At 40.7% G+C, this 18,493-nt stretch overlaps 1 protein-coding gene across 4 annotated transcripts in view; it reads left to right on the forward strand.

Annotated features, from left to right (window-relative positions):
• The window catches only part of rptor (regulatory associated protein of MTOR, complex 1), a 170,082-nt gene that overhangs the window by 76,041 nt on the left and 75,548 nt on the right, over positions 1-18,493 (forward strand). For all 4 annotated transcript variants that reach the window (XM_079337749.1, XM_079337751.1, XM_079337750.1 and 1 more), the window contains exon 8: positions 7,733-7,792. In XM_079337749.1, the coding sequence (XP_079193875.1) occupies positions 7,733-7,792 (60 nt within the window). The remainder of the gene's footprint in view (positions 1-7,732; positions 7,793-18,493) is intronic.

Genomic DNA, 18,493 nt, shown 5'->3' on the forward strand with positions numbered 1-18,493 from the left:
TGAAGTCCAATCACCTCTCTGCACACTTCAAACTCCTACAGCAAGCGTGGTCGGACATTCTTGAAAGAAACACTTAGCCAGCTGTATCGTCATCTTCAGGGAGAGCAGCACTGACCCCCTTCATTGTCACAGCCACACCAGCAGCTCCACACATGCCAAGCCTACAACAAGGGTGTGAAGTGTAGTGTAGATAATCACGTATGTACTGGCAGCATAAACATGCATTTAATGCTGCTGCTGATTGAGTACAAGTCAAGTCATTTCATCCTCCCTGCTCACGTTTGACAGGTAGGATGCAGACAATGCAGAATCTCGTTATCATCACGTGTGTGCTGTAAACGCTGAGAGACGCTTCAAGAGCAGAAACACTGACGAGGTTTTAATGCAAACGCTCACATGACCACATCTTGTATTCATTTTATTCTGCGGGTGCTCCCCTGACAATCGCACACATCCACCCACACAAACACAAACACTCAGCACGGCTCCGTTCTATTTATTCAGAGCAAATGTTGCTGCATCTCTGTTCTCCTATTTCTCGCTCTTAATGCGGGAAAAGTTCACATTTATCCTCACAGAAAAAAAAAAGATTTTTGTTGCCATTCTTACCTTCTCTCTCTTGCAGACTTTACTTTACTTATATAAGTGACATTCAAACTCTTGATTTTGGGTGAATCTCAGATCATGCTGTTACATAACACTGCATATATCTTAGCTGCACTTTATGCTGGGGATTTGGAGACCGCAGCAGCAGGTTTACCTCAGAAAGCTCTCATACTGTACGTTCATACTGAGAGCAAAATCTAAAGCTCGAGAGACTCGACTATGAGCTGACGTCACACCATGTTTTTTCAACATGCTGCTTGGGGCCAGCAATGAAAACAGGTTGTACACGTAAGAATTTGCTTGTTTAAGAACAGACTACAAAAAAAAAAAAAAACCTCTCTTCCCAGAATCTCAACTAAAAAACAACTGGAACCATTTTTTGCAGGTCTGAAAATGATGTGTTGAATAGACTGTTTGAGACATCTCTTACTAATGTGTGGTAACAGAATTCTCTTCAGTCTAACTGTTTTATTCATTGTTTTACAATAACTGGGAGGAAGAATGGTGAAATGGTCGTTTGTCATCCCCAAGTTAGATTTATATTATTGTTTCAAACCCTACCCTTTTTGCCTTTTTAATGAATTTGGCAGCAGATCACAAAGAATAAACTGATCTGCATCGCGCGTGAAACAAAATGTTACTCGAATAATGGGGTCAACAGCGAGTACTGAAGTACTCGTACCCATCCCTAGAAGACACCGTGGAGTTGCAGATGGTCATGGGGAGGCTGTGTTTTCCCTTAAAGTCCACAACCTTCTCCACTGTCTCCAGAGAGTTAAGCTCTAGGTCGCTGCACCAGGTCACTAGATGGTCAGCCTCCCACCTGTTGGCAGACTCATCCCCACCACAGATGAGTCCAATGAGGGTGGGTGTCGTCGGCGAAAAACAGGATTCTGGCGTAGGTTGCTGCTGAGTCCAGATGCTTGAGAAAAAAGTGACGGGTAAGTTTGACAGTGTTGTCTACAGACCTGTTGGCTCTGTAGTTGAACTGTAGGGGGTCCAGGAAGAAGGTCTGAGGTGTCTTTGAGGTAGGAGAGTACAAGGCGCACAAGAGACAACCCTAGCCCGTCCAGATATGTGCATAGTTTCCTGTAATAGGTCACCCATCTGACCCCTCATTCGTTAATCCACCTACACCTAACTAACAGAAAAAACAAAGAGATAAGTTAAACCTAATATTGTCATCAGGTGACATCTGCGCATCACTAGCTATTTCAAAGAAGATGAATTTGAATGTCAGGTTTGCAGCTGTGAGTCAGAAAATGTCTCAACAGTTGTCCCATTATTCACTGTCAGAGCTGCTCCAGGATTTGTCTCGGGGGTGACATCATCAGTCTGTCTCTTCGCTGTTCAGCAGGAAACTTGTCATAAGTCACAAGTTATTATTCAGCTGCGTTATGTCACAAAGAAGTAACGCAAGGATTTTTCTTTCCCTTGAACTGAATTGTGCTGAAGGCGAGGTCAGCGCCCCTGTATGGACAGCAAATACATATCTCCAGTACATACGGTCTGAATTTGAAAGGAGGGCGGCACACTTCTCTGCCGAGCAGGCAGGACACTCTCCGTCTTCTTATTTCTCTTCTAATCGATGAAGAAAAAGACATTCATCATGATGCGTTATTTGAGATTATGCTTGAAACAAGAGCAGATGTGCTGGAGCCGAGGAGCTTGCTCTCACTTAATGAGCAGCTTCTTTTATTGCCTTATGTAACAATGAAAAATATGGTGCAAAGCTATTGAAATGTAAATATTGCCTTGCTCTAATTGTCTTCATATGTATATCCTATACGGGAAAATGGATTCTGCGTATAGCAGGCTATATTGTTTATATTTAAAGATGTTGCATTGCGCTCATTATGTGCAGGATTGCACAAAGAAAACTCCAGTAAGGATTTTTTTTAACTGTTTCATACAAACAGAAAGTAGATTTTCTTTAAAGCCCTTTCGCTTTGTCCTGTGCAGTAATCCAGTTTCAGGACTCTCAGATCCTGAGCTCACAGATGAACTGGTAAAAAAGATCCCGCGGGTCAGAACAGTCCACAGCAGAACAGATTCCTGTGTGGATTTAAGGCAGACACTCGGGGTTGTGGAAGTTCAGTGTCTCTTGTGTTAGTGTTTATGTTTCCTCTTACCTACTCTGAGCTTCAACTTCTTCTTTTTAAGCTGTTCCGGTTCACACGGTGCATACAGATGTGCCAATTTAATATGGCAAAATATGGCGTTTTATACCTCGCAAAAAATTGAAGAGATTTAAAAAGAAACCATGAAAAAAGATTTTAAAAAATTAAATATTACAATTCTTACAGAACAGCAGATTTGGAAAATGCGAAAAAGAATATATATCCTCATTCCTTTTTGAAACATATAGCTGTGTTTTTATACTTGAAGATGATGTCTTAGAACACAGGCAGTGTGATGTATCATGCATGTTGAAGGTTAGGGCAGGCCAAATTAGATTTGATAGCACCCAGCAGTCTCTCCTGCATATGTCTGATAGAGATAGAGACTGGGGACAGGAAGGCTGATTGAAGAAGTAATGAGCTGGAGAAGACAGCCGTCTCCATGGGGACCTTAGGAGACACTCTGCCCCCCTCGTTCCCTCTCCCCCACCCACCCTGGGAGCAGTATGGTAGTTTTCCTTACTCTCGATCCTCTTCATTTCATTCCTCAAACTCTAATATGTACATGCCCACTCCTACACTCTCCTCCCAGCAGTCAGGCACTCTCTTGCCACTGATCCAGTTAGACTTTGGCCACCTTTGCTCACTGTCATATTCCATCAGTTTTCCTTTTCATCTCTGCCTTCCAGTTCTTCCTGGACTTCGGTCAACTTTATCCTTCTGTGTTCACTTCGGTCAGGAATGCTCACTTCTCCACCTAAAAGCTTTATTAGAAATAGTTTGGTGTCAAACAATAGTTGAGGTGATCCAGACTGTGTGTTGTACTGTAGAGTCACTGAATATCTTCTATTGTCTGATAAACCCTCTTTCTGTATTTTTTGATTCGTTCTATCACTCCAAAGTTAAACTTGTCCAAACGATCAACATTGGAACATTGGGTGTAACTTCTTTGCCTCATTTAAACTTAAACTTTAAACTAGTTTAAAATGTTTTCTTTCAAAGCTAAATCCTAAAATATACCAAGCATTTAACAACACTTTCCCTTTTTTGCTGAAAACTCTAAAATGCATTGGCACAAAACCTGGTACAGACACTAATGCTGTCCAGAGGTTCAAAAAGACTCGGGTACTTAGAGAAATATCTTAATCATTGTCATACTTCTTTTTTTTAAACTCGCAGCATTTTTGTGACGATCATGAATAGATTGTTTCTTTATTACACGTTTTTAATGTAGTTTCATTATTGGAACACCTTTGCTTTAATTATTAGTATAAGGACCAATGGCTTACTGGCTTTCTCATTCACCTCAGCAGTGCTTTGTTTTCAGTGCCAAAAAAAACTGAAAGAAAAGATAGTGTTGACATTAATATCTGCTGCCTCATGTCATGTTACAGTGTAGAAAGAAAGTTGAGGTTGCAATTAAATGATCAGAATTATTCAGGGTCTTTGATTAGTTAGAGTAACAGAGCCAAATGTGACTGTTAATGCAGGCTATATAGATTATATAGAAGGAAGCTGTACAGTTAATGCCAGGCAGATTTAAAAGTCATTTTGCAACTGAGGCCTTTAGGGAGGAATCAGGCAGCAGGGATGAAGCTCTGTGGAATGTAAAGGAGGCTGAGCCAACTCCTCAGCAAGTGTCTGTTTCAGTCTTTTTAAGAGTGCAACAATTCAGCCAGCTCTGCACCTTCAGACAGTGCAAGTAGGATGCTGCTGTTTCCTCCGGGCGTGCGCCTCACATGGAACACTGACGTATTTCAAACCTATGTAAATCTCAATGCAAATTCTCAACCAGACTAACAGCTTTACCGTCATGAGACAAACCTTTTCACAGGTCTGTCCGCTGAAATGTTTCAGTCTAAAGAAACTGTACGATGGGAAACAAAAAGACATTTCATGTTGGTAATAGTTGGACTGTCTTGATTGGAAAGCTAATCGTTGAAATAGATCTCATTGCTTCCTGCAACAAATCCATTTCTAAACATCTTAGGAATCATCTGTAGCAGAGTCATCTTAAAAGGATGTCAACATTGAGATCTTTTTTTTTTTTTTATCTGTGCAGTATTTCTTTAAAGTACCTCTAATATGGTTTTATTTAGCTCTGGATGATGAATGCTTTGACTGCCTCTCCAATAACCACATAGCAGTCTGCGTTCAGAGCTTATTTAACACTGATCTGTGAGTTTGAGATGAGAGCAGAGTGCTGACAGAGCTTCGTGGTTCATGCACAGACTTTGGTTAAACCTCAGTTCAAATGTCAGTTCTTGATCCATATTCGCTCTGTAGCATGAAAGCTCACTTTTCACATATTGGTCTGTGGATTGAAGTATGCACACTCTGTTTGATTCCTGATTTGAATTGATTGAACCGATCTGAACTGAATCTTTGCCTCTAGTTTCTGTTGACTGACTGACACTCTTTAATGCCACTCTGATCTTGATACAGCGGTATCATCTTAACACTTTATCTCACTGCTAAGCAGATAAGCAGTGTGGTGGATTTATGGTTTTAGCATTTTGAAAAAGTAAACAAGCCAGTGACAACGATTCAATGTTTGTGTCCACAGACTGCAATCTGAAGCACTTTCAAAAAAATACTGCATCATGAGTGCCTGATCAGAATGTCATTGTGTCTTTGTGATCATTTAAACAACTATTTCTAAAAATGTCTTGATACTGTTGTGATCAAATGTTGCCAAGTGCTCCTCTCTCTCTCTCTCTCTCTCTCTCCTCTCTCTCTCCTCTCTCTCTCTCTCTCTCTCTCTCTCTCTCTCTCTCTCTCTCTCTCTCTCTCTCTCTCTCTCTCTCTCTCCTCTCTCTCTCTCTCTCTCTCTCTCTCTCTCTCTCTCTCTCTCTCTCTCTCTCTCTCTCTCTCTCTCTCTCTCTCTCTCTCTCTCTCTCTCTCTCTCTCTCTCTCTCTCTCTCTCTCTCTCTCTCTCTCTCTCTCTCTCTCTCTCTCTCTCTCTCTCTCTCTCTCCTCTACTATCCTCCACGCCTGAGGGATTGTCATTCTCCCTGCACAGAGGTTTGAGTGGAAACAAGTAGTCCCTGATGCAATCTCCTGCTTGGTCTGTGCTCTGTTTACTTTGGCCTGTTTGTCTGTTTCTGCCAGCCTCCATTTTTAGTTAATCATCTCTGTTTATGTCTTGGGATTCACCATATCCATATTTTAACAACTTAGACAAAAAACGTAATCAAAATATTTCTTCTGTGTTCCAAATGATGTTCACAAGTAAACGCACACAAAAAAATAAATCTGTTTTGCAACTAATCAATGCTGGAGTTGGGGGCTGGAATTGAAGAAGTTGCTGAAGACTTTCGAACAAGTCGTCTTGGATCCGTCCTTTGTCTTTTGTTGCTTGAACGCCTGGCCCACTCAGGACCTGTGCTACTCTTTAAAGAGACAGTAAGTCATGCTGGTGTCATGTGGATCTCATTATTCTCCAGCATCTGGGGGAACCTTTGAATATGCCATCACATACGTCACAGTCAGGCTGGATCAGTCCTGGGATGCAAATTCCCAATCCATGCATGACTTCTATCCTTTTGGAACATTAACTTGCTTCCAGGCATGACGGCTGCGTTGGCTGTTGGTGTACAAACCCTAATCAGCATAGAAGCAGTGGCAGAAGTATCAGCTTTCATTCTTAAAGTTTCCCCTATCAGCAGATGAAAATCATTTCTTTCTCTTCTGTTTCCGGAGGGTTGATTGAGACAAACCCATCATACATTTTAATGGCTAAAATCCTGCCAGCTCTGTGAGTGTTACTACATGCCACCACGTTGGCCTTTTCTCGTCTTTGGTCTCTTCTGACTTTGAACCACAGGAGTTCAGGGTCGCAGTAGTGGTGGTCCTAAAAACCATCGCTCTTAATTAATGTAGAAAACCAATTTGTCGCTGAGTTCAGTTTAAAAGCTACTAACAAGAGTTCTGGCTCCACCACACAGTAATGGCAATTTTACTGGATGTCTGCTGGACACTAAAGGAAACAGTTTTCATATCACTCTTATCAAGTCCATTACGTTACGAAAAGTGAAATACAAAGTGGTGCTTACAGATAGCTACTGTAAAGAAGCACCAGGTGTGAGAATCAGAGCCGACACCAATTCAAAATAACAATTCAGCCAATCGCTGAGACCAATGTTGTTCTGTCTTTGCTTTCTATTGGTACAAGACTCCCACATTACCAACATCTTCTCTCACATTCGACCATGAAAGCTTTGTCGAACAGGCGACTTCCTCCGCCAATAACCTGAGTCAGTAGTTAGATGTATAACGGATAAACATCGTCTACTGACATCAGTTCATGCTGCAGTCTTTACTGATGTCTCTCAGCTGATATTATGATGCTGAAGTGACGCGTCCTTACAGATAACTGCAGCTTTACATGTATTGATGCTTAGTTGATACGTTTGAGCAACAGATGAGCGAGTTAAGGTTAATAAGGCAGCAGATTTGTATTATACATTCCACATCATGTTTACAGTTTAATATTATGTGTTTTGTTTTTTTACCTCGAGATCACGATTTGTATCTGATGTTTGTGTATGTGTGTACACAAACACACGCACATAGCTGCTACTCTGCTCGAGGTGAGTGATGACCTGCAGTGAGCGCCGGTGAAGAGCTGTTAGTCTTTCGAGACTCCGAACACCAACCTGCGGTGACTTACAGCTGGCCGACCTGTCAGGGCTCGCCGCACGCTGTGGACAATAAACGCCATGCCAGGCGTTATGAAATACTGTAAGACTCCGTGTTTACCCGGCCCGCCCACTCCCCTCTGACTGTAACTCAGCCAAAGTACACTTATCAAAGTGCCCATAGGTGGTAACATTTAAAGTTCTCATTTTTCATTTGAGTGTTTTATCTGTTGATTGTCTCTCGGAGGTCGTAAAAACAGTGCTTTGGAGGCCAAACTGTTTTATGGCCTTGTCTCATCAGCGGGTCTTTGGTGTTCTCCAGCTCTTCTCAGCAGCTTTTTCTCTCTGTTTCTCCCCCCCTCCCAGGTTTTGTATGCAGAAGAGTGCAAAGTTGGTGCCAGGGGTGACGTTAGACCTCATCGAGAAGTAAGTGGCACTTCACTAATATCCTGAAAAAACACACAAAAAAAAAAAGAATCTCAGTCCCAATCTTTTTCCTCTCACTGGCTCTGTCTCTCAGATGTGTGCAGGCTAGAGAGATCATTATCCTGTTTTTCTCCTGTCTGTCTCTTACAGTCTATCTTTCACTCTCTTCTGCTCCTCCACTCCTTGTTGTCAGCCCTCCCTCTGTTGTTTTCCATCCTGCAGGTATAATTCTCAGCCTTCACTCCCCCCCCCCCCCCCCCTTACAGTCATAGCGGCACCCGTTTGGCAGATTTAAGGCTTCACATTTCTTCAATAAACCTCCAGGTGCCAAGCAACGGAGCAGGGAACATCTTTGCTCTTAGGCACACAATCTCAGCTCTCAATATGGCTGTCATATCCAAAGTTTTAATAGTTTTACTGAACCATAGGGGGTGGCGTTGTGGGGGAGACTTAAATGACACCCATAAACTAAGAGGGAATAAGTAACTTAAAGAAGGCTGTCACATCTGAGCAGAAAGAAGGAAATCGTGTTTGAAAGCACTTTGAGGTGTTTAAGTGTCTCAGAAACAGTAAATGATGTTTGCGAAAGGTAAATAATAGTTTTCTTTCTGCGCTCAAACCATGATTCTGTTTTTGTGAATAGTTTATGGCTTATGGGTTTTTTTTTATTCAGTTTTTTTTTTTTTTAAAGACAATATTTGCTGACTGGCTCTCTCTTCTCCCACTGTCTGCTCAAAAGCTCATTGCAGTATGTTTGTTTGTGTGAGTGTGTGTGTGTGTGTGTGTATGAATGTTTAGACCAAACAGCTACATAGCAGGAGCTGTCATATAATGACACACTTGACTTTCCTGCCCTGACTCGATGAGAAAACCTCGAGTCCCTCATCTCTGTCAGCTAAGCAAAATTAGTTTTGATGGTGCTGGGAATTCTAAGAGTGGCCGGCGTGTACCGTACCACAGGAGAAGGATGTATTGAGTCAGTATTTTATTCCAAATGTTCCATTTTGTGTAATTTTAATTTAGCTTGTTAAAATCTGCTCCTGATGCAAACTTAAAGCTTATTGTCTGTTATTTGTCTGACGTGCATTTTCACAGCTCTTACCTTAAAGTTGAACATTCAGTTCCTGTTTTCCTCTTCACTTGTATATTTCCATTCATACGGGCGGTTACACTGTTGTAGATATAACGTAACACTTTGTGAATGCTCAACATTAGAAGCCTTCTCTTAGCTCAAAGGACATGATGCCCTCTGTTTATTGGAAGGTTTTTAATTAGAGACATCTTCAAGAGGTTTTGAGATCTATGATAATGTGTTTAAAGTTGTTTTTTTTCTACCCCACTGGTTGGATTAGTGTTTTAGAAATGTAACGTGTGATCATATCACTCCCTAGTCAGACCAATGTTCCCCGCATCAATATTTAACCTGTTTGTGTTCAGAGCATGTTATGAGACAGGATCTGGATCTGTGAGCTGCTTGGTTTTTTTTTTTTATTATAAAAAAAGAACATATTTTATTCCGCGAGGAAACACAACAACACTCCTGTATGCTTTTTCACCAGCATAATTGTCTGGCTTTTTTTTCTAGACCAGACTTTCCTGTTAATTGAATTCAACCTTTGATCCAATTTTCTTTGTCATTTTCAATTAGCAGCCGCTTTCTTTACGCATGTCCTTCAGCTGTCTCATTCTTATTGGTCTGTTTGCCTCGAAGGTCCTTTCCCCACAAGTTGGAGGTCACATGTGAATTACTCATAAAGAAACGTTTACAATAAAGTGTAATTAAATGCATAATGAGTAGGATTTTACAAAGAAACATTTATAGAAAAATAATAATGACAGGACTAGTGCGTTGAGTTGACCACTACATGTCTGCAGAGACTCTGCCCTTAAAGAGAACAGGTGACTATAGCTAACAGTCGAAACAGACCAGAGGAACAGAATACCGACAACGTATCCAAGAGTTATTGATTTTTTTTTTTTTTTTTTTTTTTTTTTTTTTTTTTTGTTTCCTTTATTAGAGCGATAAGACAGTTGACAGAGATGGACATTAGGGAGAGGAAGTGGGGATTGACATGTGGGGAAGAGGTAACAGGCCGGACTTGAACCCGGGCCGCCAGCGTTGAGGACTATAGCCTCCATACATGGGGATGCGCGCACTAACCACTGCGCCCTCTGACCTGACCTGACGGTTTTTTCGCAGCGTTCGGCAGCTTTCAGTCGTTCCTCCCTCTTCTTTTAAGTAGCAGTCGTCTACGTAACATCTGGTGTTTCTATGGCAACGTTAAACATTTTGTCTGCTTATCATGGTGGTCGCCTTGACAATACACATCCCGTTACCGCCATAATATTTTGATGTTAACATTGTTGTAAAATGTTTATTGAACATTAAAGGCATGTTCTGACTCACCACTTTCTCTTCTGTGCATTATAAGAAGTTATAACTGACAAGTTATAGGCAGCATCTCTTCATTTATTGTCTTTCTACAAGATGATTAGGATTAACTCCCACAATTTTCTCACCTCTCCATATCTCCTTTCTTCTCTTCCTTCTTATTGTACCATTTAATTCTTTTTGATTTTCTTGCCTTTCTTATTTTTCCAACCGGTTCCACCTTTACCTTCTCCATCTCCTTCTCTCTGTCAAGCACCACTTCTCTCCAGTGGATTAATATTTTTATTGAAATGCCCTATAGTCCTGCACATACAGCTGCTGCCCAATGACTCCCAAGGCCGGATGGGAATCTACTTGAGCAATGACTCACACCTTTGAAGAAATGAGCCCTTTTCTTATTTGTCTTTCACTTTAATATTACTTTCTGACTTTCAACCACGCCAACATCGCTCTTGACAACATTGATGCGTTGCAGTCGTCTTTAATCTTTTATATCACTTGTCGTACCTGATGGGAGGCATTGATGAGATTTATTGAAGTTGTATGCATTTCTGTATTTTTGGTTTGTTTTTTGCCTTTTTGACAGATTTCTTAAATTTAATTAAATAATTTAATTGATCTGTTTTTATACCAATACTGTTCTTTTCCCCATTACTTCAAACCCTTCAAGGATCTAGCTGTCAGTCAATAAGCTCTCTATGCCAACTCATTTCATATCATTGTGATAAGCTAAGAAATCACAAGACGTATAACACACACACACACACACACACACACACACACACAAATTATGGTAAGAAATCTGTGCAGAGAGAAATGAACACATTAACCTGAAAAATACATCAATGTGTATAAATATGCATTTTTATATCTTCAATACTGCATACGTATATTTTTGCCACATTCATTGGCAAAATACTGTAATTTTGCTTTTTTTTCAATATCAAAGGCAAACCCCCTGTGATACGAAGGTTAGTGTCACTGACGTTGATATAGTAGAATTAAATTCCCTTTTGAAGTAACCCACCTTCACTTTACATTAGGTTTGATCACTGCCCAACAGAAGAAGATCCACAGCAAAGGGAAGAGAGTAGAAGAATTTTGATTATACAGCAGCAGCAAAGTGCTGACCTTTGTTTGCTGCCTCGAAAATGGATTTTATATTGATTGTAAATAATTTAGAAAACCAATAAAATATCAAATTCATGAGATACATGACCTTGAATTGACCTTGAAGCATGGATATATATTCAAGGTGGAATTAACTTAGTCTAAAAATGAAGATTATTCATGTTCAAAGCACGCAGTCAAATGAAAGTAAGAAAGATATGTAGAAAATCTTTTCTCTTCAGTGCTGACAGGAAAAAGGCTTTCTTTCTTGTTCTTGATGTTTCAGCAGTCCTGGAGATGAGACAAGACACACTTTCTGTTTTTTTAATCAGTGGGGTTTGGTGGGATCCCTGATGCTTAAGTTGCGGTTTTTGCTCATTTCATGTCCAACATGCTGTTCAGAGGGCTTAAAAGTTGACTCAGCTGTCGTCCCTCAGACTTAAATAATGGATGGTCCCAGAGCTCATAAAACACAAAATGGAACAAAACCCCTTTTGCCATGTCACTGTCTGTTCTTTCAAGCTGCGAAAGCATTCTGTCTGAAATCTCGTCCCAAAAAAATCAAATGCTTCTTAAGGAATGAGACCTCAAATTAACCAATTAGTGAAACAAACAAACAAACAAACACAAAAAACATTATTTTCCAGTGTGGGCGGGAGATGACGCTCACATTAAGTTGAGAGAAAGAGACATGGCTCCATGTTTGGAGCATAAACAGGAAACATGCAACTGGTATCCCACCACAGGTCATAGAGGGAGATAGATTAGAAAAACTTCTACTCGTGCACTGTTCTAGAAAGTAGGATGAGAGGCATGATTGTAAGAATCATCACAGAAACCACTATCAAATAACATAAATGATAAATTGCTGAAAGATACCTCAGAGCACTCGTTTGTGAAGTTATGACCCCCTCTGGGATTAATTGCTTCTGTGCCTTTAGAAGCAAAATAGTGATGAAATGTGATATAACTCTTCACTGTACATGTCTCGCATTAGGACTTGTAACATCCTTCCTCTTGGTATATCTGCTGTGTTGGGTAATCATTAAGTGTGCAACTCTGCAGGATATATCACTCTTTATGTATTCTACTGCATGGGCTCTTAAATGTGTTCTTAAGGCCTCGACACACCAAGGAGATCGTCGGCCATCGCCCTGGTTTTTGCAGTGTGTTCGTTGCTACCTGTCGTCCCCTTTCTGCCTTTTTCTGTTGAATCATTGTCGACGGTCGGTGGGAGGAATCACTCTGATTGGCTGTTCAGGTGTTTTATTTAAATCCACCTCTCAACACAAGTCCAGGAAAGCCTCTTGAGCATGCCGCTGTCGTCTCCATGCTTTCACCCATTTCTTGTGGTTTTCCCCTTATTTTTTGTTTTTGCCTCTTCTGTCCTTTTTCCAGACGACGGACTGACCAGGCCAGTGCCATTTTCAACTTTTTATCAGACATTTTTCTCGATTAGTAAGTTTTCTATAATACGAGTGCATAGAGAGTTATGTCCTCTCACACATACACATAGCATACGCCCTGGTTGGCGGTCGGCTGTAGTCTTTGCAGTGCGTTCCAGTGCAACTTTTTGACCAAGACGTGAGGCGACAACACAGGCGGCCTTCGTTGCTCGTAGTTCTTTTCCGTCTGCTTGGTGTTGTCAGAGCCTTTAGGTGTTTAGGGCCAGTTGTTTTGTTGACTTCAGTTGATGCTGGGATATTTTCCGATGCAATTCGACAGTGATAGTGTTTCTCTGCTTTTGCTCATAATGGCACAAAGAAAAAGTTAGCAACTAGCCGGTAATCGTAGTGGAACATTTAGTAGAGCCAGATGTCCACATATGACTATACAAAGGTTCTTCATACATCTCAGCTGTTCAGATGTCGACACGCTAGGGTTAACTGAAACTGCTGAATCACAACTCCAGAAGCGATGACTGAGCTGAGTTTGTGGTATCCCAGCAACAGCATCTTTCCAAATAGCTTTTCTTTGGAGGCCGCAGCAGAGAGAGCACGGCAGCTTGTTATTGTTCAGCCTTTGAATTGAGTTCAGGGTGATGGGTCTCAGTAATCAGAGCATCGTTGATCCCTCATCATCATTTTGCTTTATCCAAATTTCACACGTGGGCATGAGCATGCAGCTATTGGGCTCTACACTCACCGTCCCTTCGTCTGGCATGTATTCACACCTTTAAATGTCGCACACGGTTGGAGAGCACGCAGAGAACACTCATCGGCCTTGAAATATTACAACCATTTGTTGGAAAACGTATTCAACATAATGTCAGCCGTGAGTTGCTGTGTGCTTTTGATTTGTTTATTTATTTGATCATTACTCTGTCTGTCCTCCATCTGTGCACCCTTCTGTCTCCACTTCCCACATACATCCAACTCACATTCTGCCTGTGTCCAATCACAAAAGCCTTTTAGATTCGAGAGTCACGACGCAGTGCGCGTGTGGATTTTACCTTCTGATGACTTGATTTTCTCCCCACTACAATTATCTCTCTCCTGTTTTCTCAAGTAGTCTCTTTATCAAACGTGCGTCTGTAGTGCTCATGGCACCAGTGTCGCTCTTTTGCACAGCCTCGACCTCTCACACTCTTTTCCTCTTGGGTGGGCAGGTGTGACCCACCCCCTTGTGAAGGCATTTCACCATTAATGATACATAGGAGATATTTTATTGATCCATTAATGAAATGTGTTATGCCCTCTTTCCACAGAGATGTTAGAGAGAGGTACAAGCTTTACAGCAGCAACACTCCAGCTTGCGGTGATGAAGCTGTGTGCTTTAAGTAACAGCAAAACACTTTAGGAGCTTTTATCATTTGACTTGTATGGCGTTTTTTTTTTGGTCAAAAATAGGAGTTCTCCTTTAGATTCTCACATATGTACACAAGTGTCTAAAAAACAGAGCTTCTCTCACTGAGAATAAATTATATTTCTGCTGGCCTCTTACAGACTACAGGTATGTTAAGGTTTACGCATGCCATTTACATACTTAGCTGTGATTGGACCTTTTTTTTTTCTCCCATATCCTCTGTGATAAGAAAGTGGTAATGCTGCACATTTCTGTGTTGAAAAATGAAGCAAACAGGAAAGTGTTCCTCAAGTGTCTAATGTGGATGCAAAAAACAAATATTCACAAGAATAGCCCATAATAAAGCTCCTAAAATCAACAAATTGTCTGTTTGCGTTCACACTTACAGCTTCTCAGGGAAAAGGAGTTTTCTGTAAGCCCTCTTATAGGCAGAAACTGGGCCCAGTTCATTATCTTTATTGGCTAATTTTTTGTGTGGTTTTTTGCAGATTCCAATCTGGTTCAGAACACAACATTTTAAAGGTCACATAATGCAAAATACACTTTACCGTGTTTTTCTTACACTAACATGTGTCCTAGTCTGTCTAAACCCCCAAAAGTCATTTTTCTCTCTTTTGAAACCCTTAGCCCAGATGGGTGACACTCCCACTGCTAGCTGTTTTTCCTGCCTTCTGAGTCTATGAGTTTGTGTTTATTATGTGGTAGAAAGTCCCCTTTAATGAACTGTACTGTAAAAGGAGCGGCTTGTAGCCTTAGCGGCGGATTTCCAGCTTTATTCATCGGCCAGTTGTTGATAAGCAACCTAAAATGCATTAGTTAAACATGTAAATACAATAAATCAAATTACATTAATGACAGCAAGCCAAAGCTAAATAGAGACATATGACATGTTACACACAACATAGGACAAAAAATCAGCTCGTTTACATGAAAATCTACTAACACAGCCTGTTCTGAGCAGACCTGAAAACGAGAGGTTAACAGTCATGATAAAATACAGGATCAGAGTGGATTTATAACAAGTTGTGTGGATAATATGTGACCTTTAAAGTGAAGACTGTTCCTCTCTGATCATTTACATGAGTAACTAGTGCAAGTTTCAGTTTCTTATGGTCTTTACCACACTTTACATTACATACATAAAGAGGTGTTACACTATTAATAGACGGCCCTAAGTACTAATAATGAATACTGAAGAAATGCATCCAGACATCTTAAATGAGGGTGTCTTCAAACATATTAAAATATATTTACTTTAATCTTCAATTAGTTTTTATCCTGTAATGTAACAGACTGTTTATGATTTACTTACCGGTAAGTTAACCAGAACTTTAGCCTGATGACTATCTATTCTTTAGATTTTCAAGAGTCACTGAGGTCACTTAACAGCGACAAAAAAAAAAAAATACTGTTAAGTTCGTCAGGAGCATAGAAATATAAAAAAGGTTTAAAGTGCAACCCTATAATGAGTTGGACAAGAAAAATCAGCACATTGCAAGTAATTCTGATCGATATGACGAGCCTGAACACGTCTGATGGCATTGTTCCTGTCTGTTCAACAATTCATTCATCTATCAGTCCATCAGTCCTCTAAATCACTATCCTTTTCCCCCTTAAATATATTACACTGGATCCTGAGCAAGGCTATGAGTTGCTGAGTGTTCATCCTGACTGCTGACTTGCTGAACACCTTTGGCAAGCTTTCAAAGTGCTCTGGAGCTGGCTGGCTGTTATACACTTGGCTTGTATCTGCCAGGAGCTTCACAGCACATTATTTGTCACTTAGAGGTGGAAATGGGAGGTGGGGGGTTAGGGAAGGTTCACACACTCTGTGTAATGTGTAGTTATATGTCAATGGTTTGGCAGCTTTTCTGCTTTATATGCCAGCTGTCAGTCTGTAATGTTGATTAAGATACAGACACGCTCCAATTCATTAACTGTTAATGAGGAAACCACGGAGACAACCAAAAGTTAGGCTGGGACTTTGGGTGAGATCATTTCTGCTTTAGAGCCTCTCGTAGAGGACCTTTGATTAGAATTAATGTTTAATTAATAAAAGTTTTCTTTTGTCATATAAAAAAAGTGATAACAGAGTTTATCAAACCTCTTTTTCTTCCACTGTTTTTTTTTGTTTTTTTTTTCAAGTCAAAAAGGATCATGGCTAAATTTTTCGATTTCTTTCTTCGATTATTGGGGTCATGATTTGAGTTTAGATTTAAAAAGGTTCTGGATCCATGATTCAAGGGTTCAAGTCTATTTTTGAAATAGCACATTCTTCAGGATCTACTCCAATCCTCTGTGAGACTGGCTGAATTTCTTGTTGCTCCATTTGGCATTCTGCTAAAGAGCTAGCTTTAGCACTCAGCACTCCGCAGGGAGTGAGTGATTAGCCCCCCCCCCCCCCCCCCCCTCCAAAAAAAACCAACAACAATCTTTGTTTTTAATTCATTAATCTATTCAAAGTCTCAGAAGATAAGTATCTCGATTTTTACATGAAATGTTTTTTTCCCATCTCAAGCTAAAAATATTCAGCTTAAAATGTGTGAGCAGAAAGTCTCTCATTGACAGCGTAAACTAGAATTTTAATTGGTGATTAATAAAGTATGAGAAATAGAAAGTGTAACAACTTGGGTCACACGGCAGGATAATTACGCCGATTTTGGCCCTGATTCTCCCCTTCCGATAACCTTAAGGACGCCCCGATCATTATAAAATAATCTTATAAAATATTCCTGCCGTGTGTGGTGTGTTCAGACTGCTCTCGTCTGATGGGAAAGACATCAGGACCGCTCTGATCTCAACTCGGGGATATTCAACATGTTGGATTGTTTTGGCCCGATTTCTTGTCGTGTGTGGTGTCCCCCGAGGGGAGAACGAGCACGAGCCTGTTGAAGCGTAGCCAATCAGAAAGCGAGTTGACATAGTGGCGAGGAAACACCGGCAGCAAAACAACAACACCTCACCTCCATATCAACTTGTAGCAAGTACAGTCCACGTTCCCATAGTCTTTACTACTTTGACCAACGCCTCGTGTGTGGTGTGTTGATGTTGCCGTGTGGCCGCACACCACACACTGTACGACCCAAAACTGTGAAACCTCCGATTATTTATCGCCGTGTGTGTGGTCACGAAGGTTGGGAAATCAGACGACAATTTTAAAATCCTGCCGTGTGAACCAGCCTTTAGTGATTCTGTATGATTTGTGTTTGCTGAAGTAAGGCTGGATGGGGTAAAAATCCTGAGTGTGTTAAACTAGCTTTCTGTCATATACACGGATGTATCTATCTGTCTGTAATACAACTGCAGAAATGTGCAGGCTTAAAGTGCTTTTTGTCATTTGTCCTCACGTTGCCCTTCATTTTTTATTTATTACAAGCAAGTTGTTCCCTTTAACTTTTCTCAGACACAATGACTCATATGCTCACTTACTGTATATCTATGAGCCAGATAAGTTTTGCCATCACCCCCTGTCCTCCCTCTCTGCTTTACATAGTGTTCATTAGAGTGTGGTGGAGCTCATTTCCTCAGTTTAGCTACAGTGATTACTGTCATGTCGTTTTGGGGACTGTCTGAAAGAGATTTCCCTGATCTCATTTCCACGGCGCTCCCACTCTTCAGCATGGAATAACTAAGCAGGATTTTTAGTGGCAGACTGGGCATGGTAGTGACATCGCTGTGGATAGCATACAGCTATCTGGAAGCTGATAGATGTCAGAAATATGATCCCTATCACTAAAGTTCCTTCAGTACAGGACAGGTAGATATGGTGAAAATGACACATTGAATATACACAGTTATCGGGGACTATTATTATTATCACTTTACCGCTCTATAGCTCAGCTGGTAAAGCTGCAACTCAGGTAATCTGAAGGTAGCAGGTTTGAATCAACTTATCCCTGAATTTCCCCCACTGGGAGATCAATAAAGTTTATCCTTTCTTTTATACAACACAGATCCCTGTCCCATGTTTTCCACATCCATAGTTTGTTTCTCCCCACAACTCTTCTTTTGATTGTTTGGGTTAAACAAAGTGTTCATGATTGTTTTTTTTTTTCTTGCCTTCTGCTTCTTTGCACCTACCAGAAACAGGATAGCTCACAATAGTATGATTTGAATTTCCATTATATCAAGCAGATGTCTAACCAGCCGTTCTTTTGGGTACGTTATCCAACCAATCTCCACAGATTGTGTAAACCGTCATTTCAAGGCTTTTTCTCTCTGACGTCTTCTCCTAGCTTGAACCACAAACATCAACATTTATATGCTTAAAATCAGAAAAAAATAGATAACACATAAGCGTGCGTTCAAGGGCAGTGGTTCTGAAGTTGGTGGGTCACGAACGGGTGCCCTTAAAAAAAAAAAAAAAAGCAGTTTAGAAAAGCCTGTGAAGACCT

Source organism: Symphodus melops (assembly GCF_947650265.1).
Source record: "Symphodus melops genome assembly, chromosome: 2".
NCBI classification, from domain to species: Eukaryota; Metazoa; Chordata; class Actinopteri; order Labriformes; family Labridae; genus Symphodus; species Symphodus melops.